General features: G+C 37.3%; 1 protein-coding gene across 2 annotated transcripts; it reads left to right on the top strand.

The window, feature by feature from the left end:
- Window positions 1-495: 495 nt before the first annotated feature.
- Window positions 496-20,632, top strand: vamp4 (vesicle-associated membrane protein 4). 2 transcript variants are annotated; one of them, XM_065257351.1, is made up of 9 exons: window positions 499-656; window positions 5,027-5,158; window positions 6,844-6,945; window positions 9,806-9,852; window positions 9,999-10,049; window positions 11,929-12,029; window positions 16,360-16,439; window positions 18,035-18,086; window positions 19,601-20,632. In XM_065257351.1, exons 2-9 carry the CDS (start codon window positions 5,156-5,158, stop codon window positions 19,624-19,626), a joined length of 462 nt encoding a protein of 153 aa, XP_065113423.1. In that variant the 5' UTR covers window positions 499-656; window positions 5,027-5,155; the 3' UTR covers window positions 19,627-20,632. The 2 variants fall into 2 exon arrangements, with proteins under 2 accessions (XP_065113424.1, XP_065113423.1); XM_065257352.2 differs by lacking the exon at window positions 5,027-5,158 and having other exon boundaries at window positions 496-656.
- The last annotated feature ends 4,333 nt before the right edge of the window (window positions 20,633-24,965 follow it).

Here is a 24,965-nt window from a genome sequence, read left to right as displayed (position 1 = left end):
CATCTTTTACTTTTTACAATGTAGCTTAATTAAAATCAATTAAAGGTTTATATTTTTCATAGACTTCTTCAAGATATGTGCGTACATTCATTTAAAATAAATCAGCCCCAACACTTTCCCACAGGAATGAAAATGTGACATTCTCTGGCACAGCTACATACATTACTAAATTACTTTATACAAATTAATATTGTTAAAAAAGGCACTCGAAGTAAAATTAAAAATTCTTTAAAAAAAAATTTTCATCACTTTCCAACACAATGTAAATAGTATCTAATGTATCACATAAAGCAATATAACATTAAGTCGTATCTTATCTAAACATGCATGGCTTGTGATAAATTAAAACACAATGCTCTTTAATCATGTTGAGATCAGCGTTTCTAAACTGGTCAAGTGTTCTTGTGTAATAATCTCATCAGAATGACCCACTTTATTAGTAATCATCAAACCAGTGATGATGATGGTGGTGGTGATGATGTTGTGTCTACAGGAAACAGGATGAGTCCAGCTGTGGTGACTTCCGCTCAGAGCACAGAGATTCATCAGGACGACTTACTCTGATCACGATCTCTCACATTCAGCGGGATTTTGATAAACACAGTCGCTATTTTCCACAAGGAATCGACTTCATCGACAAAAACAGGAGCACTGAGGTAAATTGTGCCTCTTAGAGGCTTGTGTTCGTGTGTTTGTGTGTCAGTTTAGCGGTTGTGATGCTAGCCAGTGGTGTTAGCTGTCATGCTAGCTGTCATGTCATCTGTTTTTACGGCAGTGTCCCTATATCACCAACTCATCTCCATTCTCTCGTAACACGATTATTTTATCGTTTGGTTTTCCTTTTTCTTTCGAGATCGCTGTTTTATAATTGATCTTGCTCTGTTGGTGTCATGTAAGTTATGATAACGTGTATTTAGTTGTGTTGACTAACGTTCGCTTAAAGCACTGGTACGAACATCAGCACCCTTATTATTACAAAGGATTAAAAACGTTAATTCTGATTAAACAGTTAAAATCAGAAAATCAAGAGTTGTTGTAATAGTTGTTTGATTTCTAATATTTTTTATTTTGTGGTCATAAACCTGATTTTCACAATGTCACTGTTCATTTCAAACCCGCAATAATAAGTGTATTGATTGTCTGAACTGAATAAAGGATTTAGATGTTTATTTCACACCTAGGTTATCACTGAATAAATATAAACTGTTGATTTCATTGTATTGTTTATACTCCGTGACTGTGTGATTGGTTAAGGAAGCTAAACAGTATGTGATTCATCCAAAGTTGTTGATAGTACAGAAAGCCAAGTAAAATTTTTGGCAAGTTTTTCTTTTAGCTTTAATCTGATCTGTCTGTTTATAAATAATTTAGTGGCAGTGATGGGTAGGACACTGGAATGATGCCTAAACAGTTATTAGTGTTGTTTATAGGTTTTTAGTTGTTCCATAACCATGCTTGTGACGCATTTGTGTTACTTGTGAAGTCTGTAAACTAATCAAGGGTTTTGCTAGGAGGACTCTGAAAGGTTTATTGGATGTTTTTTTTATTCAGTTGGTTTATATTGACAACAGCAGGGTAGGTTCTTTTCTTTCTATCATCCCATTTCTGAATCCATCTGTCCATCTGTCATCCAACCACTAACCATTGCACATTTAAATTTATTCTATGGATAGAAAAAGAAAAAATTGTAGCGTCACTTACTCATGTTGTTCAAACCTGCATGCTGTTATTGTTTCATGTAAAACCAAAGATAGCATTACAACTTTAATTGGGAGGCATACAAATTGTATATGACATTGATTTGACCTATATTTAAAGGCTTTGGAGGCTATAAGATTGCGTTGTTTGTCTTTTTTGCCATTATTAGGGATGCACCGATACTAGGTAACCAGTGGCGGCCGGAGACTTCTTTATCGAAGGGGGCACGATGGGAAGCTAATATGTATTTAGCCCATCATGTGTGGCTCGTCATGTCAAAATATGTGTCCGTTGCGTCATGTGAACCATGTGCATCATGCATCTTGTCAAAATACTAGCCTGCTGCACACCAAGGCTCAATCTCATCTGTAATCACAGTTTAGTGTTAAGTGAGTGTCTGTTGAGTATTTTGTGAACATGAGCATCTCTTTTATCATAAACCATTTTGACTGTTGAATATTATATTAAGAATTGTGGCATCCTTAGCACACACAACAGTTACATGAATGTCTGAGCGGCACAAGTGAAGCGATGGACCGACTAAGCAATATGATATGCATGGTGAGAGGGTTGTGTGTCACCGTGTCCCAAACGACTCAAAATAGAAGCCACAATTTTAACATTTCAGTGGGCTCCAATGTTGAGAGAGAGTGATTTACTTCCTGTTTCGAACTGAACTGCCAGTGTAAAACCCCCTTAATATAAGGGGGCGTGCACACCAAAGCTTTTACGCCCACGGCTGGCGCATGTTTTCAGTTGTTTCCAATGGAAGCGCTGCGTTTTTCAAAAAAGCCAGCAGCTAGCTTACTTTTTCTGCGCTGAAAGCCGGTGCTCAGCGCGAGTTGAAAGAGATTCAACTTGTCAGTTCTCACATGGCCGTCCAATCACAGTGGAAGAGGGGCTGGACAAGTATCACAACAACCAACCGGTTCACAGCTCAAGTATCACAGCTACCAAAGCGCTCAGCTGAAGAAACCTGGTGATCAGCTGAAAAACAGCTAGCATTTGGCGTCCTCCAGGCGTTTTCAGCCACGTAAAAAAGCTTTGGTGTGTCCTGCCCCTAAGTGTTCTAGGAAGCAAAGTAACCTGCGCATGCATTTTAGCCAATGATGTTAATAATTAGTTCTGTTTAATAACTGATGAATTCTGCATTTTAAAGCACATATGCACAGCTGTAGCTTTGTCTGATGTGCATTATAACTTCAAAATATCAAGAAACAAAAATATGCATGCATGCAAGTTGCATTATGTATTACATCTTTTTGTATGTTGGGGTTGGTGAAAGCATGAGATTAACGCAAGTTCACCGGGGGTTTGATAGAATTGAGTGAGTGTGAAACCAGAACAAGAACATTTTCACTAGGGCTCGGACACACTGGGCCATGTTGCATACATTTCGCAGACCACAAGTTCACGATAATTAATACGAAATTGCCCTGATTGTCTGTAAACTACGCTTTGTGTACTAAATGCCGCTCCACCTGAAAGCCGGTGATGAAGATTTACTACTACTAATCAAGGAGCTGGCTTTAGTGACGAGATGCGATTTCTCGTGCAGCCCTAGCCTATACTGATTATAGGCAATATATTGGTGCGTCCCTAATCTTGGCCTCTGCCATAGCTATTAATTTTCTTTTTGCATGTTCATTGTTCACTATGGTACTGTAGGTGTAGTGCACCAGGTTTAAAGTGCCTTTAAAAACCACACTTGAATAGGCAGCACCTACAGAGATTTGAAAGCTATGGTGGAGAACATGATTTTTAGTAAATGTAAACCCTAACTTAAGTCTCTTCCAAAGTCTGCTATAACCTTGACTTGAACAACACAGGTTTGAAACATAATAATGGTTAATAAATGATCTCCTTTTTATTTTTTTATTTTATTTTATTTACCCTTTAAAACAGTCTAAGATTGTTTTGGCTTAACTACACACTACATTCTTCTCAAACTGACATTTTCCCAGTTTCACAGACAAGCCTTGTTTGAGCTGCCTCAACTGAAAATAACTTGCACTGACAGATCTTAAAATAGTGCCAATGATTTCTCTCAAGATTTGTCTTTTTCTAACACATGTAATATAAAAATGCTTAAACATCAAGGGGTGGTTTCCCCGACAGGGATTAGCTTAAACCAGGACTAGGCCTTAGTTTAATTAGGGAATATAACTAGCAAACATGCCTTACTAAAAACATTACTTGTGTGCATTTTGAGGCAAAACAAAGGGCACTGATGTATTTTAAGATATGTCAGTGCAAGTTGTTTTCAGTTTGGACAGCTCATGCATTTATTTTAGTCTAGGACTAGTCTAATCCCTGTCTGGAAAACCGCCCCATAAATTAAAGGACAAGTTCGGTATTTTAGACTTAAAGCCCTGTTTTCAGATTGTTTATGGTCAAATAGAATGGTTTTGACTGAAATTTCGACATTTTCGGCTGCCCTGAGAATTTTCGCGTGTTTGTGTTTCAGCTCAGACCTCTACAATGGGTTTAATGGTGCACTGGAACAATTCTTCCTAAAATGCATTAAACTTTCGTTTACAAAGACGTGAAACTCACCGAGTGGTCAGGGGTGTTCACTGGTATGCTCACACAAAAATCGCTGCAAAAGATGCTTTCCAACAGCTGTTTTAGCATTCGTTGTTAACTTGTAGACCTATTTCCCCAAACGCCTCACACCCGTACATTCTTCCGCTTAGAGCTTGAATAATAAACACTCCAGCCCAGGTGGTGGCGCTAATCCGCCTTTGCCAATTGCAAGAATAGAAACAAAGTTCCCGGCGCGGAGTAATACCGTACCTCACAGGACGTCTAATACAGTCAATGGACTTGGTAAAAACTACGATAAAACCTGTTGGAATGCGTCTTTTGGAGCGATTTTTGTGTGAGCATACCAGTGAACACCCCTGACCACTCGGTGAGTTTCACGTCTTTGTAAACGAAAGTTTAATGCATTTTAGGAAGGATTGTTCCAGTGCACCATTAAACCCATTGTAGAGGTCTGAGCTGAAACACAAACACGCAAAAATTCTCAGGGCAGCCGAAAATGTCGAAATTTCAGTCAAAACCATTCTATTTGACTATAAACAATCTGAAAACAGGGCTTTAAGTCTAAAATACCGAACTTGTCCTTTAATCCTGGCTTTAGCTAAGCCTTGTCTGTGAAACCAAGCCTTACACTAACATATGTTTAATAAAGTATCTGCATGGTTTCAGGTGGATGACTGTTGGATTGTCTGTCCTCTCTTTGGCTTTCATGACCTGTTTCAAACTCTCCTTTCTCCTCATCTCTGCAACCCTTCCCTTTCTCCCTATCTTTCCTTGTTCCCAGTCCCTTTTTCTCCCTCTTCTGCTTTCTGGAACCCTCTGCTGTGCTCCTGGATAAAGGAGAAGCCATTTTCCAGCAGCTCATACCAGCAGGAGAAGCAGAGAGCAGTCCCAAAAGAGGACAGTGGACTCAATGGTACAGACCTCTAGGTTAAGCTTGTTGTCCAGGAGTGGAAAATGAAGCAGTTTCCTGTTGTTTCTGTATAAGACTTCTGTAAAAAAGATTGTTTGTGGAAGCAGAAATGGTTCTCTTGTTGTATCCGCCAGTGTTAAATGTACATTGCTGGTGTAAATATGGGTATCACCAGGTCTGGTGTTATTCATAAACCCCACCACTGTACATTTAACACTGATGACTTTGCTGTGTGCGAAGAACCCTTTTGAGCACCTTTATTCATGTTTTTCACTTTAGTACTAATCTAGTAATTACTTGACTAGTTTTACTGTAACAAGATTATTTGACATACATTTAGCTTCTGTGCATGCAGGTTGGCCCAGGGAATTGTCAGTCTTTATATAGATGATGATTGCTTGTTTTAACTGGAAAGCGGGACTTCAGTCACTGGAGCATTCATATTGAGGGTTGCATTGTCCCACATTTAATTAGTAATAGCCATGCACAATCTTGTTATTTCCAATATCTTTGCCTATGTACAATTTTACACTCGTTATTCTTGTTGGAAGAGTGGTATTCTAGTACCAAGTAATCTGACTTAAGTTTTGTACGTTTTTGTACATTTACAACCTTTAGTGCAGTGCGCTACCAGTTGAGCTACAGGAACACTATTATCCACAACACCTTCAACATTTCGGAGTATACCATATGAGAACCTACTTAAAGTCTAGTTATATTTAGATGAAAGTCCGCTTTGACAATAAAGCTATAGGCTACAGGTACGTAAAAATGGTCAAATGGCTAAACCATGTGTGAACCGCTGTGAGAAAATAAAGAAATTTTAAAGACATTCACATTAATTCCTAAAATCTGTCTTTAACAGCTTTGTTTGATGTTCAAAAGAAGCACATTACTATTGGTGTGACTGGACCTGGACGTTTCCCCATGACCAAACTGTTAAATATAACAGGGTGGTCTAAATTATGACTGGATTGAGTTTAAAGTAGAGCCACTTTTATTGCTTAAAGTTTCTTCTAATGAACTCACTAACAGACCTGTGCCCGGCTATTCGGCCAGTATAAGTGGTCTTTATTTCGGGTCACAATCTGGTCTGAATTAAGCTTTTTGGAACGGACAGTCCCAGCCAGGTCTAAAATGTAATTGGATGAGACGCCTTCAAACCTGTTGTAAAAGAGCCAATAATTACCCATCTGTGACCACACAGCTGAATTCCATAGTAAACCAAAACCAGCCTTCCTAGTAAACCATAGCATATTGTAGCAATAGCAAACAATACATTGTATAGGTCAAAATTATAGATTTGTTTTAATGCCAAATATCATTAGAGTAGTAAGTAAAGATGTTTGAAAATGAAAATATTTTGCACATTTCCTAGCATAAATACCCTCAGGTTTCAGATGTCTGAATAGTTTGTGTCTTGGCAAAATATTGTCCTATCCTAACAAACCATACATCAATAAAAAGCTTATTTATTCAGTTGATGTATGAATCTGTAAAAAATGAAAAGAAATTTTGTGTCTAGGATCAAATACTGTAGTAAAGTTGCTGTAATGCACAGCCTCTCTTGGCTTGGCGTTTATATTTTATGCATCCTCATTTTGAGTAACTCCTGTTGTGAGTTGAACTCAAATGCTGATTTAACACATCATCCTAAATCACAGTTTCTTTTCTTGGTTTGCCTGCAGAGGGAGCCAGAGAGGGAGGAGCAGCTCGACCCCAGCATGCCTCCCAAATTTAAACGGCATCTGAACGATGATGAGGTCACCGGCTCCATTCGCAGCGAAAGGGTAAGCACAAAAGAGCCCTGTCTGAGCTAACAGTGACTCTCAAAGATCCTTCCCCAAGGTTACCCACTAATATTTCTTACCATAAAGATGAATAATATTACATGAGTCATACCTGAGTTTTATGATCATAACATCCCTGCCTGCCATTAGCTGAAAGCAGTCCCGCACTAAACAACGCCTTTGATTGAGCCAGTGTTGCAATATCGAGCAGATTTGGATTCTCAAATAGCAATATTTTGACAGAGCGACAGTGTTTATACATTTTTTGGGGAAAACAACCTAAATCTGGTACAGGGATGAGGGAGAGTATTGTAATATATAAACAATTACAGATGAAGGCTATGACATAATGAATATGCACTTATCTGACCAAATCCAGACCTGAACATCTTTGTACTTTTAAACCCCCCAGCAGGCCCTGTGCTTTATGACCTGCTTGTGTTTACCCCATGGTGCTCAGTGGAGAACACAACAGTCTTATATAACAAATCTATTGTAAATGGGTCTCACCTCATATGTTTTTTACAGCGGGCAGTTGGCACATGTCTTAATGAAAGCTTCGATAGACAAACTGTGCGGAACTGAAATACACTTGGAAAGAAAAACAGAATAACTGGAACCCAAAAGTAAACTGAACGTCATTTTGCAGACATAAATACTTAGATTTATATGTTTTTGTGAAAAGAATGGCAGTATGCTTGCCCTTGCAAAATTTGCAGCTGTGATGCTAGTATGTTTGCCAGGGTGTGTTGGGTGGTTGCCAGATTGTTCCTATTGGCATTTAACTTATCATCCACTGGTCTCTAGATATGGCTTGGGCCCATTTAGTGCTAATTTTAGCATACCTATTATCTTCAGTCCATGATCATTTATGTCTGATACAAACCATGTTGCGTGCAAAAGTTTTAAGATTAGTGCCCCAACTTTAAATATGCGTGTCACTATCAAAAATACGTGTAAACAAAAAGTCAGGCAGTGAACAATAACTTGACAATGAAAAGTAAGCAGGGATTTTGGAGAAATGGTTAGGGTTGTCAGATGTATTCACTGCAAGAAAGATTAATGTCATGATAACAGGCATTAAATCCCGCAGGGGTTAGTAAACTACTGGAGCTCTTCCTGAGGATCTGTCACTACACATCCCACCATTGATATTAGACGCCTTCATTATCTGCCAGTTTTGAAAGACGAGAGAGCTGATGTTAAAAAGTTTACTGGAAACCATCCAGAACCAATGCCAGGATACTAAAGCCCTGTTGGGTTGTTTTCTAGGATACCACTCCGGTCCTAAACATGATTAAAAGACAGTGTTGGAAAACATCAGATAGTAATGTTGGATGAGTCTTTTCCGATCTGTCTGACATATAAGTTTGAACTCAAGCAGTGAGAGAAGAAAGATCTGGAACAGGGCTTATGAATGTGGCTTTACATGTGCTGGTTGTGTAACCGTCACTGACCATAACCAGTGGAAAAGACCCGCTTTATTTTTTTTCATCCTCTCGTAAAGGATCGTAATTATTTGGAAGTGCGCAGTTAAAAGCGCTGTTGTATATCTGTAGGAAAAAAATCCTCTTTACTGGCATAATAAATCATTTTCTGTTGTGTATTTTCTTACAGTCTTGCAGATATTAATTGGGACATATCATGAAAATGACTTTTTTCATGTTTAAGTGCTATAATTGGGTCACGGTGCTTTTATCAACCTAGAAAATGTCAAAAAGATCGACCCAGTAACTAAGTTTTGGTAAACCATTCTCTGCAAGCATGTGAAAAAATAGGCAAATTAAATTTGGCTCCCTTTGTGATGTCAGAAGGGGATAATACGGCTCCTTAATATGCGCTATCCAACCAATGCACTGCTCATTTGCATTTAAAAGGACACAACCAAAAACATTTTTGCTTACAGCTACAAAGTGGGAATTTTAACATGTTATAATAAATTATCTATATGATATTTTGAGCTAAAACTTCACATATGTACTCTGGAAACACCAAAGATTTATGTTACATCTTAAAAAAGTCTTGTGAAATGTCCCCTTTAATATCAATGCATTATTGGTTTGGGATGGTTAAGTTTAGATGGTCAATTGGAAAGAAAAGGGTTAAATCTTTATGGAAAATTATACCTTTTTTAGTCTCCATATTGAGAAAAAACCTTTTTTTGCATTTGTTATGTTTTTGCATTTGGATAAATAACATGGATTTATTTCAGTATATTTATGTACGTGTCACGTGTGATGGATATGCAGTGCGTTTTCCTTTAAAATGTCATCGTAGTTCTGTATTACTGTAGTAGTGCACAATTTGTCCCTTAAGTAAACACAGAGTTTTTCCATAGTAAGTTTGTAAGCGATTGTCCAGATTTTTAAAGGCGTGTCAGAGGTCTGGATGCAGTTAGAGAGAGTTACATAACATACAGTCATCAGGATCCTGAAATCAGTGGTGAGGCATTTTTAAATGTGATCATTCATTACTAAACAAAATAAACTTTGGTGCTAAATACTTTCTCTGATTTACTTCAAACATTAAAACCAATCAGATGGTGCAGATATAGACCACATGGATTTGGTCTTTGTATGTAGCTTTTGAAGTCTCATGTCCATCAGAAAAGTAATCTTGTAGGAGCAAAGTGTTCTGAACTACTGTGTCCCCATGTGAGATTTATCTAGCAATAGTGCGTTACATGTTGTGCCCACATGGCGTCCTTCAAAGTTAACAGTTTAACGAGGTAGATTGATATATTGTTCACAATGCAATCTTTATGAATCATCGCATGGTTGTGATCCTGGCAGAACATTTGATTACACATAACATTCATTAGTTCTAACCGGGTTAACGACCTGATCTTTCAAACTTGCAGAGAAACCTACTGGAGGAAGACTCTGATGAAGAGGAGGACTTTTTCTTGTAAGTCTGCTTGCTAGATCTCATTTGACATCATGCAATCGTTTTGCAATACCCATGCATTAACAAAAAGCATTTGACAGTGATTGTTGTGTGCATACAGTTTTTAGGAAGGTCCATTTCTTATATGAAATTTATGCTTCTTTCAGGAGAGGACCTTCAGGACCAAGATTCGGTGCCCAAAATGACAAAATTCGACAGTATGTATATGTTTTTTTCTGCATTAGACACCATACATGAGAGTGCATGCATTTCTATGAGAATATGACATATGAGTTGCTTTATTATTATAGTGTCAAATTCATAAAAGCTTATTGAGCTGGAGTAACTAAATCTAGCTTGTTGTAGGTGTTATCTTACCCACCGTCTTTCTACAATGTTTTTGTGCCTACATAGGGCTGTAGTCTATCTTAATCATCTGCAAGGCAAAAATTGAAGAGCTCAGATGTAAAAGCCATGAAAAATTAGATAATGATATTGACTGAATTCTTTCGACACGTATTATACATTTTTAAAATACTTACAAATCCGCTTAATCCCAGCCTCAGGCCATTCAGAAATACCGGTTTGTTGGCAGAATCCATTAAACTCCATGATTATTTTTCAGCAAAGTCCTATAAGTGCACAGAAGATGAATCAGATGAACGACGTCGCCGCTCGTACATCGTATTTCAATGATCAGGCTGCAAGAGTTTTGCATGGTTTAAGAAGATTTACTGAATAAATTAGGATATTTTACCTTTATTCAAAAAGGCATTGACAGTGAAGAGTGATTTTTTTAGATGTGGAGATTGTTTGCTGAAAAGCTTGCTTGCATTTGGCTAAAGACGGTCAAATACCAATGACTATGTGTGAAGTTACTAAAGTGCCATTTGTGAAAATAAGAAATTTCAACTGCTGACAAATAACCTTTTCATTGCCAATAAAGAGTCTGATAAAAAAAGTAATTTACAAAAAAAAACACATGTCTGACACACTTAGAGGGTTTTGCATCTGAACTCTTCAGTTGTAAATATTGCTTCATATAGCATTTGTTACCAATATTGTTACGAGTATTTGTAATACTTAAACTAGGAAGAAAAAAACAATAATAGAAATAGGAAATAGTAATAGTAGAAAAATTAAGAATTTCCAAATATTTGGACTGGCTCAGGTAAGGAATTTGGGAACAGATGTCTAATAACTTCCATTGGCACTGTGGTACGGACATTCATTGACTGTTCGTCCAAGGGCTGCCAATGTCGCTGTTTCTTGCAAAGTTTATGCAACTTTATTTAATGACATCTGTGCAAACACTCGCACCCAAACACTCCTTCGATCTGAAAAGAAAGGAGTCACTGTGACCATCTGGGTTTCTATGACACAACATAATATTTGCAGGCAAACTTAAAATGTGACTCCCAATACAAAAAATCTCTCTCCTTAGTGACGTAGCTGTTAACCAGCTTTTTTTTTTTTTGGGGGGGGGGGTCATACTTGTATACATTAGTAATTCTCCCAATGGAAATCCAGTCGAGCTTAAACCAGTGTGAGCAGCCGCGCCACACCAGGTTTACGTAACCGCATGCCAAAACAATGGAATTCAATAGTGGAACCATACTTTTGTTATATTTCACACATGGCATTTAATCTCCCAGACAAACATTTCTGCTCTCAGACATCTTGGAGCAGATCATGTGTACCAGGCAGGTATCCAAGCAAGGGGCAAAACATCCTGTTGGCAGTTTATTTAGTGGCTACCTGTGTCCCAGAAGCCACGCCAACCCTTTTCCCAGATGTAGGGGTGCAGCTAAATGCCTCAGGTGCTATTTAGTGCGTAGTTGTATGCAAGATCAAATAATTCAAACTGTTTGGATGTCTAGACCCTGTCTAGCACAACAGTGCCACCTTTCCATGCTGCAGGGTCAACAGATCACAGTCACAATGATATGTTGTTTAATCGTGCAGTGTTTGCATGAGATGGATGGTTTCTGCATTCAAATATCAGAGGCACAAAGCACAACGTGTGCACCCAGGCTGTAAAAATGGTCTGTGGAATGAAATTGAAGTAACATGTTGTTCCTTTTTGGTGGTCCTCAGGGTGCAGTCTCAGGTTGATGAAGTCATCGATGTAATGCAGGAGAACATATCCAAAGTGATCGAGCGAGGCGAACGTCTGGATGAGCTGCAGGACAAATCTGGTAAGAAGGTTTGATATAAACGCACATTATATAGACCTTTTGCGAGTAGACGTCACAGGTACGTCACTGCAAGCTGCGTGCGCAATGTGATGGGAGAAAAACAGTGGAAATAAATTACACGCAAGTGAAAAAAACAAAGATAACTCACTAGAAAATGTTGTCTTGTGCTGTTAAGTGTCAGAAAAGGAATGCCAAAAAAAATTCATTTTTACAGTATACCGTCGCCGAAGACACAAATTGAAGATAAACGTAGGTGTTTATGATTACAATAAGCCCTTAAACGGACAGAATGGAGCGAGGAAATCATCTGGAAATCTTTTAATGATAGAATAGAAAATAAGTAGAGAAGATGTCCGGTGTTTTGTCGAAGTCTGTTCCCTCTATGTGTCTCTTATAGTGTTTTCATCACGTTACATTTATAATTTATTAAAAAGATTAAAGATTTAAATGAGTTCATAATGTCAATAATATCACCATTTATTAAATATTTCATAATTTTTCTGTTTTCTATTACTTCTTTTTACCTTTTATCTTAGCCTTTGTCTTCTTCCTGTTTGTTCGTAAATGATGATGTTTAAATACTTATAGCGGCAGTCCACCCTAAAACAACATTATGCTCCAACACTATATTTCATTACATACACTCACCGGCCACTTTATAAGGTACACCTTACTAGTACCGGGATGGACCCCCTTTTGCCTTCAGAACTGCCTTAACCCTTTGTGGCATAGATTCAACAAGGTACTGGAAACATTCCTCAGAGATTTTGGTCCATATTGATGCATATGAAAAGTAATTGCAGGCTTCTGTAAAAAAAAAACTTTAGAATTATCCAGCGATCGTGGCACCATAATCAAAATAAACTATTTTACTGCAGTAATAATATTTTAACGAGTAGCTTACACTTTTATTGTAGGTTTGAAAGGAACCTGTGTCAATTATCATTAAAAGCATATAAACGGGAGTCTCTGTGCCTCCGCGCGCCGCCGCAATTCTTCTGGCATCTCTCCTCTTCATCTCCTCCTTTTTTTTTCTTCTGTTTCTTGAACTTGTGGCTCGAGTCCAACCTAAGGTTCGAGCTGCCTTTAAGAACAGCAAGCTAAGTTCGTTTCCCGTTAATTATTAAGAATGGGCAGGCAAACTCGTGAAACAGTAAAACAATCTGCCATATGGTTACGACATAAAGCAGTTATTAATTTTCCTAATGCATGGTTGTTTGACCTTTACTTTCGTTTCAAACGTTATACATTTCGCAAAGGAGGTTTTTCAGCACTTTGTTCGAACAGCAACTCAGCGACACCCCCCTCCGTGAATAAAAAAAAAGTTGAAACGGGTCCGTGGTGTAAAAAAGCAACGGTTGGGGATCCCTGCTCTAGTGGAATGGATTTGACTAACAGCGCTTTAATAAGTGAACAGAAAAATGCGCTAAATTAAAGAAAAAGTGGGTGGGTCCATTATCATTGGTTTTAAAGAGTGGGTGGGACATATAATGGTTCCGATGCCCATGTTCTGACAATCTAAATTGGGGCGGGTCTTGAGGCGAGATGAATGACAGTAGATGATAACGTTCTTTGATTGACAGCTGCACAGGATGAGCTAATGTTAGTTTGCTTTGCTCGTGTTCATAATAACAACAACATGATAATAACTTTCTACGTAGTATGTTTACCGCAACAACTAAGCTAAATTATGTTTTAGATATTTTTACCATTTTACATTACCCGAGTCTGCGGGAAACATGGGCTGAAAACAGTACTCAAAATCTTACTCATGAAAGTGCTGGCTGCATATTAAAATTTTCGTGTAATCTGTTAGTGCTGTGTCAGCTGAGGGTCGCGTTGATGTAAACAATAAAAACTCCCGGTGGCCTGAATTTGTTGTTGATTTTGGTGATTCCCCTTCAGAGACGGTAAAAGTGGAGTTACTCTTTGGTTGGGTTCGTCAGCCGGCTAACTTCAAGTTGACTTTAGTTGATTTAAGAGCAGGTTGAGCGGTAAAAGAAGTTATTAGGCTTGTTGAACTTCATGCGGCGCAGCAAGAATCGACAGCCGGATGATGCCAAAGTACAGCGAGGGCTGTCGGTTCTTGCGGCGCCGCATGAAGTCGAACAAACCTGAAGGCTGCATCGGTCAGTGGTTGGTGGGTGGAGCTAATGTCTCAGTTATGTAAGGGGGTGTGTGTATGGTGTGGGTTCCTTCCTCTTTTTTTTCCCTTGGCCAATCACATGCCTGAGTCTTGGCTTTCCATGCATTTTTGGGCCTCCTGTTCTTCAGTATACTTATGCCTGTGTCATTTTACATGATTATATATAACTTAATTTATGGACATCTCCGGTTGATTTATTTTAATGTGCGGATTGCATGGGTTGTTACCAACATCTGGTGAAAATTTCATGTCAATAGCTTCTTTAGAAATGTATTTACTAAAAAAGGATGACACACACCCAACTGAATCAAATTGAACAGCCTACAAACGTAATAAACAGAGTTCCAGGTAACCGTATATATTTAGCTGGAAAAGTATTTTGTGTAGCAATCTCATTTTTCATTAACCAGTGAGTCATGTCCTATTTCTGCTTTTTATTTGAGAACAGCCAGGAGACATTTTTGGATAAAATGTCCCATGTGTATTTTTGTTCATTTTAGACAGCAGATGTGAACAATAGACCATCTGAAGATGTTTGCGAACGGTTTCCTCCCAACTGATCTGAGACTTTTTGGTAATCTTACAGTACCTTACCAAAAGTGATATCTAAACCTGCGTAGCCAGACCTTTGAGACCGATAAACTACGTAAGGTCTGATCCCCACTGCAGCTTTACCATCCAAGTACTGCCTACAGGAAGAGACCGTCTGACCGACATAAAGCACTTAAGAGGCGTGTTTTTCTGCCAAAACTGTACCACAATAATAGGAACAGTTGCGTCTGTCTCTACTAAAAAGTAGGGCTGCGTCCGAAATTGCATACTGTAACAGAACTGAATTAGATTAAATGTTTATTAATTTATCATAAAGATATTTGAGGCCAGCATATTGATTCTCATATCGCACGGAGACAGACAACGATACAGCACCACATCGATGTATTGTCCCACCCCTAGTATGAATATGGATAGTATGAATAAATTTGGACGTACTATATCCGCCATGTTGATACATCACGTTGCCAAAATAACAAGTTAGTTGTTAACTGGAATGACTTCAAACAACCACAATTTAAACACAAGGGACAGCTGTTTAATATATGTATTTGCATTTGAATAGTCACGTTCCCAGGCATTTTCGAATAAACCAACGCCCCAGGGGGATGCCGGGATAGTAAAGTATCCTGCGACTGAACCAATTGGGATGTTGCCAGAAATAGGAGGTCATCCAAGTACTTTTCGGCTACTGTTTTTCGAATACTAAGAATTCGGACATACTACTTGCCACGCCTACTATATAGTATGGAAGTATTCATTTCAGACGCAGCTTAGGGCTGTGTGTAAAAACTGTGATGTCACACGCTGATTGGAAACCCCTCCTTGCAATGTCATTACCATACAAACCAATGCAGATATTCCAAAAACTGAAAGACCACCATGGGACACAAATAGGATCTGAGCAATTGTAATGCACAGTGTGGACAGTCAATAAAATACTTTATTTTTATTTTTACTGACTAGCTAAAGTGGCGGGCAAAGTATGTGCGCCCGTCTTTCTGTTTATATTGCATAACAAAGCTTCAACTTTCTTTGTCTGCAAATGGAGAACAAGTAGCAATGCAACATCTGGAAAACATTGTCACTTACAAAAGGGAATGTTTACCATGTGTTTCCTTCAATGCTGCCTTTGTTCATGCATAAGGATGACCATATGTTTAACTAAACAATATAATGTTTGTGTGATTAGTTTGCATTATCTATCGATAAAATCTATTGTTCACATTTAGGAGTTACGTAAGACGTGTCAAATCTAGAAAGCGTTCCCTTGAATTTAAGCATAGAGAGAACATCTGAACATCAGTGTTTCCCAACCCAGTTCTACGTTGCACCCCTCCCAGGATGTTTTAGGTGTCTTAAATGATAAAATGATGATTAAACTCATAAACATGTTATTGTGTTAATTAGGGAGACATCTCTAACATTCTAGGAGGAAGCTGAAGAGCTAAATCAGGTGTTTCATATAAGAAGAGATCTAAAACATCCTGGGAGGGGTGCCACGTAGGACTGGGTTTAAAAGCTTATGTAAGAATATAATAGCACAGGGCCATAAGGGAGGTGCTACAGAGATCTTGACGTTGCAGACTCTTGTGTTAATGTTTATTTGGTTTTATGTCATGTGACTTTCAGAAAGCTTATCAGACAATGCGTCGGCATTCAGCAGTAGAGCCAAGCAGCTCCACAGAAGGATGTGGTGGAGAGATATGAAGGTGAGTCCTCCGACCTACAATGGATCATCTACCTCTTTTTAGGGTCCTTTGTTTAGTAGTTGAGGTTTTATGTAACTGTTCGAATTATACGCACAACCGGCACAACGTCATAGAATGTTTCTGAACAGGTTCAAGCCCACTTTTGGGGGAAAACAAACTAGACCCCCATTGGAACAAAGCAACGTTCATACACATCCGGCAGGCGTAAATAACTTAAGAAATCACTCAGATTAAACATGTTGATTAATTATCTGTCCACCCTGCCTGCCATAGAGCGTGAAAGATACATTAACACATTTAATTTGGTCAATATTAAAACATGTCTCTTTCATTCTCACAGCATCAAATTTGTGTAACAACGCTTCCCATTGGCCAGAGGTGTCTTACCCGGACATTTACTCGTACCTCATCGAGTCAACAGGGAAGACAATGAATGATTTTACTTCGTATTTGAAAGTTACTTCGTATTTATATATTATGTCTTTATATTTACAGTACTGAGTGCACTTTTTTGTCCAGCCATACAACTAACTGGCTTAGTGATATTTCCAGCAATCACTGGATAGCGTTGTTACACAAATTTGACGCTTTGAGAATGAAAGAGAGATGTTTTTATATTGACCAAATTAAATGTGTAAATGTATCTTTCACGCTCTATGGCAGGCAGGGTGGACAGATAATTAATCAAAATGTTTAATCTAAGTGATTTTTTTTAAGTTATTTACGCCTGCCGGTTGTGTACGAACGTTGCTTTGTTCCGCTATTTTGTATGGAAATCAATGGAAAGTCTAGTTTGTTTTCCCCCAAAATGGGCCTGTGACGAAATTTACAGTCAAGTTCCCTGATGTCCGTATGTCAAAGATTATGGGGGCCCCTAGCAAAGCCCCCCCAGCCTATGTATACAATGTTAATTACAGATTGGCTGCCAAACGTCCGTTCACATAGCGATGATCCATGATTGCCGTCTCCCCTCGTGCTTTGGGAACTAAAACATTTGTTATTTTCAAGTTATTTGTTCCAGAGTTCAGTTCAGCCACTAGTCAGACTGTTAAACAAACAGAGACTGAAAGTTAAGTTATGCCCAAGTCAATAATGCATTCTTTTCACAATCACTTAAGTCATTTTTTATTGGTCTTTTGCTGTGAAACCCTCTTAAGTAAATGCAAGCCTCTTTTTGCAAAAACCTGCACTTCTTTGGACAAGACATGGTAGTAAAGAGTTAAAAAAAAGAGTAATAAAGTTAGAAATAATGAAGTTGCAGAATTAAATTAAGAAAATGAAGCAATCATTAGGGGGAGCTGTGGGGTATTCAGATTTAAAATTTACTGGATTTCACAGCAGGTTGTATCATGTGAATGTTACAAATAAACACTTGAACTTGAATGTTGACACAGATGTTAAGCGGTATTGAAACTAATGTATTTGATGAACATACAATACGAGCTGAACTTGTATTTTTGGTGGTGTTTAGCGGCTGTTGTATCTGAGCTCTGGTAATCAAACCCATGTACTTGGTGTTACTAGCACAATGCTCTACTAGTTGAGCTTTTATACAGGATCATCATTTTCTCTTTGCTTTTCCCTTATGTCCTCAGATGAAATTGGTTGTGGCATTGGTTGTGACAATCATTCTGCTTATCATAATTGGTAAGTACACACACACACACACACACACACACACACACACACATACACACACACAGAGAGAGAGATGTACTGTATATTAGGACATCTCAGGGATGTTTTTATATTTAGGTGGAATATACTATAATGATGTTTACCCCTAAGCCTAATCCTCATACAAACCTGTTGACAGTATATTTAAAGCAAATTGTTTAGGGTGTGATGAGACACTTACTCTGCAAGACGAGACCAGGCGAGATTGGGTTCACGAAAAACAGATTTTTTTTACCTTTTAATAAATCTTCAATGATAAAATATATAAATAGGAAACTGAAATCAATATTTTGAAATGTTTTAACTAATCTAGGACTGTCCCTAACAATTATTTTGGTAATTGATAATGAAGTAATTTAATATTTTTGCTAATAAAAATAGACCTAAGTGAGCAGTAATCTTTAAAATAACATATAATAATGATGATGCAATAATAATTGGTTTTAAATAAAGTATCAAAAACAAGTAAACGCATGTTTTTTTATTATTAAACAAAAACATTCAAGAGTGCTAAGAGAGGTTGTAAGATTACTAGTAATTTACTGGTAAGTGCTATGTGTGAACGGAGAATAAGGATTACTGGCATTTAGGATGGACAACGTCAGACCGTGCTGACAGCTTCGGGCCAATCATAACGTTTTAATACAGGTGATGCGTTTACCCCTGCACTGTTTACGGACGTTTCCACATGCACGCTGCTTAATGTCAAGCACACCTGAAGTTAACTTCAACATTTCTTTACCAAAGTTATAGCTTACCATCTATTTGCTGAATTGCCCACGTCCTTCGCAAATCCTCCATGAAGCCAAATGTGTAAACATACTACTGTTTAAGATTCAGGTTGCGACTCTTACCCAGTTCAGTTCCATTTAAAGTCACCAAATGCAATGTTTTTTTTGGTCACCGCGACTGTCAGCGTTTGCCACAGAAGTGAAAACAACTAAATACAGGTTGTGGATATGAAGTCATAACCCGCCATTGTTTACAAATAGAACACTGAGCTCGCCGCGCTGCAGAGCTTTCTCACTGAGTTTACTTGTTCATAATAATTTACCGAAATTACTGTGTGAAAGAGGCTATTAAATCATGTAAACTCAGACTATGTAAACTCAGTATGATCAACAGACAAACACAACTTTATATGAGTTCCCAAACGAACATTATTGAAAACCCCCGAAAAAAAGCCCACGCAGTAAAGACAGAATAATAATGCATGGACTGTAAAAGGTTTTGCCTTAAATTCAACTTTACGCTGAGATCACCAGACAGCATTTCAACTCTACGTGAACACACACGATCTCGTCACACCCCTGTAAATTGTGCTAATGTATCATTAGATTAAATAACGAGGAACAGCCAACCATGTTGTGAAATAGTTTTGTGTGTTTCACTGTACAAGTACCAAAACTGTACAATTATTGCAAATTGCTTTGCTGTTTAAGCTTATTGTCTGACTCTTTGTTTTTTATCCCTTTTCTCTACAGTTCCTGTGATCTTGCGGTATCGCTAGTGTCTGGTAGGGAGGTTAGAGGCATGATGTTCTCTTCCTCCCTCCTCTTCTGCATCTTTCTGTCATTCCTCCCAGCCAGAGGGGGGCGCTGCACAGAGTTGGCCTGCCCACTGTGTTTGCCTGTTTTGGCAGGGTCTGGAAACAACAAGCTGGGCCAGAGTTTAATTTGTGGTGTGTGTGTGTGCGAATGTGTGTGTGTATGACAAGGCAAGATTTTAAGCTCTCGCAACAACAATGGCACAACACTGGTCTATCTCTTGTATGCGCACATACACAAAACTACTGTTATCAAAATTACAATAACAATGTTATTTTGTTGTATATGCATTTAGTATGATGAAAACAAACTTTTAGCGCTGCATTCTTTTGGTACTTCATTGTGCTCTTTATAGTTAATTTATAATCTGCTTATACCATGATACATACATGCACATTTCCAATAAAAAGTACAGTACAGCCACATAAATAGATCATTGGAATAGATCAAGTCTTCTCAGGAGGTGAAGCCAAACAGGAAATGACACCTGATGATGTCACACTGCACTGCAGATGTGCTTTCATCTTATGTCTATATAACTTCTGTATATGTTTAAACTAGATCGAACATTGAAGATGAAAGGTTTGATTAATTTTTGCTGCTATTATCGTTTCTCATAACTCATAAATTTGTCATATTTTTAATTGTGCTTGAGTTGTTATTATTAGTTATTGCTTTCCTGACATGTTATTATGTAAATAATCATTATCTTCACTGTTGTCATTTTAACAGCTTGGTTATTAGCCAACAATGTAATAGATGTGTGTGGTGATGATGATTTGATTGATTGTTAAGACACTGAAGATAACCTGAACGCACATGTGAACTTATTTCAGTCCATATCATTTTACTGACTATTGTATATTATTTTTTAATTTATTTGTAAATATCCATTCCCAAGTTGACATTGGCTTTACGTTGGAGGACCGAATTACTTATACATTTGAAATAAAGTGATTTTAAAGAGCATTTCATCTGATTCTTTAAGAAGAAAGATGGGGAAAAGAAATCAGTGTAACTGTGACCTATTTGTATTATATTTAAGCATTCGTGACCCTGCCTGTAGTCATTTTATTGTGATTTTGATTTCCTATATAAAATAATGCTACAAAATGTAAAGAACATTCTGTGAAAATATAACCTTAATATCTTTAATATTGACTAAGGTCATGTCCAAATATGAAATCAATGATTAAAATCAAACTTTGATGCTCTAATCTAAAAATTAGATTATGAGATTTAGCCTGGATTTTACAGACAGGGTCACATATGAGATGATTTTATCAAAAGTGACTTATAGTGCATTCAATATATTTAAATATATTAATATATATGATAGCATTAATATATCAGTGCTGGGCAAAGATTAAATGCATACAAAATACAAGTGATTTTTGCATAATATATGAGTGTGTGCTGTTTGTAATTATTGTGTATATTCAAATTCACACACAATACATATATACATTTTAGAAATGTTTTATATATAATTCGTTTTATTTATATCTATTATAGAATTTATATAAAATGTAAATTAATATATATAAACATGTAAATGTTTCTTAAATGAATATATACATAACAATTACACACAGCTCATATATTATGCCAAAAATCACTTTTATTTTGTATGCAATTAATCTTTGCCCAGCACTAATATATAATATATATTGAATGCACAATAAGTCATTTTTTGTCACAAAATAAATTATAATTTTAATTAATTTGTAATTTTCAACCCAGCGTTGGGTCAAAAAGGGTAATAAGGGTAATTTTTTTGAAAATGAGATTTATACATTATATGAAAGCTAAATAAATAAGCTGTTAGAATATGACAATTTTGTCCCAGATACAACAATTTGAAAATCTGAAATCTAAGGGTTGAAAAAAATCGAAATATTGAGAAAAGTGCCTTTCAAAGTTGTCCCAGTGAAGTACTTAGCAACACATATATTATGTCTGTGGACCAAAGAAATCTGTGACAAGAGTCTTGTTAAAGAACTATGTATTTTGTCTTTTATTTTAAAAATCAACTCCTTGGTTATTGCTTAAAGGTTTAATCCAAACACCAGGAGTTGAACCCCTTTAGATCTGGTTTGATCCTCCCATATTACTCCTATTACATTCCTCACATTTCGCTTTGCTCTTTCATCTCGTTTTTATGCCTCTGTCTGTTCTTCTCATCTCAATCATGTGCTTTTGATTCCCAATTGTTCACGGCAGACAGCTTTACTGAGGCTGATATACCCTTCAAAAGATGTAGATGAAATACCGATGAGCCTCAATGTATCCAAACTCTCCATTCCTACTAACTGCTTATCATTTCCCATCCCTGTGTGACTCACCCACTTCCAGTATGAATGTATCAGGAATATCTGTGAATAATAACTTGATTTTTTTGCCGCAAGGCTAAAATGTGGGTGGTTGCTAGAAAATGCTGGGTTATTTTCATCTCAGCATTGTGTCAAAACCCAAAATTCTGAATTGTTTCAACCCAAAATTCAAGTTGTGTCAAATATAAACATATTCTTGGTTAATTTAACACAGCAACTGGGTTTGTCCCTTATAGACCCAACATTGGGTTGAAAACAACCCAGTAATTTGATGCAGTTGCTTGCTTGGCATCGTGTTAGGTGGTTGCTTACTTGTCAAATTCAGAAAAGCCCACACCTATCTGTATGGGTCTGTTTTCAGGACAGGGGTTTAGATGAATCCAGCACTACAGCTTAGTTATAGTAGGACATATTAGAGATTCACATAAATGCATAAATGTACACATTTGCACCTATATAAAGAGTACATATTAGTACTTCAGAGATACATATTGGTAGCAAATAAAGGGGACTGCCAGTGACCATTATTTCTGACAGAAGACAGAAAAAGAAAGTCTATTTTGTGCATGTTTGAATTAAAGTGTTTGGAACATCAAATTCTTAAACACTTGAGTACTAAGGGTCGACTTGTTCTGTTTTGCGTCAATAAATTCCCAATAAGACTTCAGTTATTAACACTATGAAAAGACTCATTAAAGATTATGTCTTCCATTCTCTCCCTAGGCAATATGTCTAAATCTGTTTACCTCAATGATTTTGTCTGTATTCTGCAAGACAGGCAGATCACATGAATAAAGAGATAGTTTATATTGGCACGGACAATAAACGCTAGAAATGTATAAATGTTTAAAATGGATCTGCAGTTCTGAACTTGCTAAAATGCGTTCCTTACTCAGAAACAAATGTTCACATACACACAGGTTTGCTTCATTATATGAAACATACTTGCGTTGTTTTCATATAGAGCTAATGATATTTTCTTTCCTCTAACTCTACTATTAAACCTAATCCCTCACTTAATCTTGTTGACAGTGCAAGACCATAAATCATTATCGGGAAGATTAATGAGCATTTTAAACTGTTTCAAACAACTTAGAAGGGTTTACTACTATTGAGAGGATATTTTAAAACCTGCTCCTTGCAAGAAGCAAAACCTGTACACGCAAACAAACAAACACTGTTTGCTTTAAAATCTTTTGAAACATATCTAAAAACAAACTTATGAATGTATGGACGGTTCAGAAATCAAAAGTAATGAATGAGGCTTTATTTAATCTGCTTTTTGTACACATTCAGATGACTTTTGTTACAGCTATTGGAAAAGAATGAATGTTTGACATAAAGGATTTATTTCCTTTGCAAGTATCATCTTGTCTGCACAGAGTCTGCCATAAATCTAACAGACACGAGAGATGAAAGGGTGAGAGCCCCCAGTCCTGAAGAAAGGTCAAGAGGTCAAAAGTAGAGGTGTTGAAACCCAAAGACACTGAAACTTTCAGTTAAATACTGGACTCAAAAGATCTATCTGTCTATCTATCTATCTATCTATCTATCTATCTATCTGTCTGTCTGTCTGTCTGTCTGTCTGTCTGTCTGTCTGTCTGTCTGTCTGTCTGTCTGTCTGTCTGTCTGTCTGTCTGTCTGTCTGTCTGTGTATCTATCTATCATATCTGTCTATGTATCCTATCTTTCTATCTATCTATCTATCTATCTATCTGTCTGTCTGTCTGTCTGTCTGTCTGTCTGTCTGTCTGTCTGTCTGTCTGTCTGTGTATGTATGTATGTATGTATGTATGTATGTGTCTGTCTGTCTGTCTATCCATCCATCCATCCATCCATCCATCCATCTATCTGTCTGTCCATCTATCTATCTATGTATGTATCTATCTATCTGTCTGTCTATCTATCTATATATCCTATCTATCCATCCATCCATCCATCCATCCATCTATTTATCTATCTATCAATCTATCTTTCTATCTATCCTATCTTTCTATCTGTCTGTATTTATCTATCTATCTATCTATTTATCCATCTGTCTGTCTATCTACCTGTCTATCTATCTATCTGTCTGTCTATCTATATATATCTGTCTTTCTGTATGTCTTTCCGTTCATCCATCAGTCTATCCTATCTATCCATCTATCTGTCTGTCTGTCTTTCCATCTGTCTGTCTGCCTATCTATCTATCTGTCTGTCTGTCTGTCTGTCTGTCTATCTATCTATCTATCTATGTCTGTCTGTCCATCTGTCTATGCATCAGTCTATCCTATCTGTCTATCTATCTATGTATCCTATCTTTCTTTCTATCTATCCTATCTGTCTGTCTGTCCATCTATGTCTGTCTGTCTGTCTGTCTGTCTGTCTGTCCGTCAGTCTAGGCATCAGTCTATCCATCTATCTGTCTGTCTGTCTGTCTGTCTGTCTGTCTGTATCTATCTATCTATCTATCTATCTATCTATCTATCTATCTATCTATCTATCTATCTATCTATCTATCTATCAATATATATCTGTATGTCTTTCCGTTCATCCATCAGTCTATCCTATCTATCCATCTATCTGTCTGTCTGTCTTTCCATCTATCCATCTGTCTGTCTGTCTGTCTGTCTGCCTATCTATCTATCTGTCTATCTATCCTATCTGTCTGTCTGCTATCTATCTATCTATCTATCTATCTATCTATCTATCTATCTATCTATCTATCTATCTATCTATCTATCTATCTATCTATCTATCTATCTATGTCTGTCTGTCTGTCCGTCAGTCTATGCATCAGTCTATCCATCTATCTGTCTGTCTGTATCTATCTATCTATCTATCTATCTATCTATCTATCTATCCTATCTTTCCATCTACCTGTGTGGGTATCTATCTTTCTATCTACCTGTGTGTCTGTCCATCTCTATCCATCCATCCATCCATCCATATTTCTATGTATGTATACATCCATCCATATCTATTTATAC

This window comes from Paramisgurnus dabryanus, chromosome 12, assembly GCF_030506205.2.
Source record: "Paramisgurnus dabryanus chromosome 12, PD_genome_1.1, whole genome shotgun sequence".
Taxonomy (NCBI): Eukaryota; Metazoa; Chordata; class Actinopteri; order Cypriniformes; family Cobitidae; genus Paramisgurnus; species Paramisgurnus dabryanus.
This window is presented reverse-complemented; position numbering and strand designations above follow the sequence as displayed.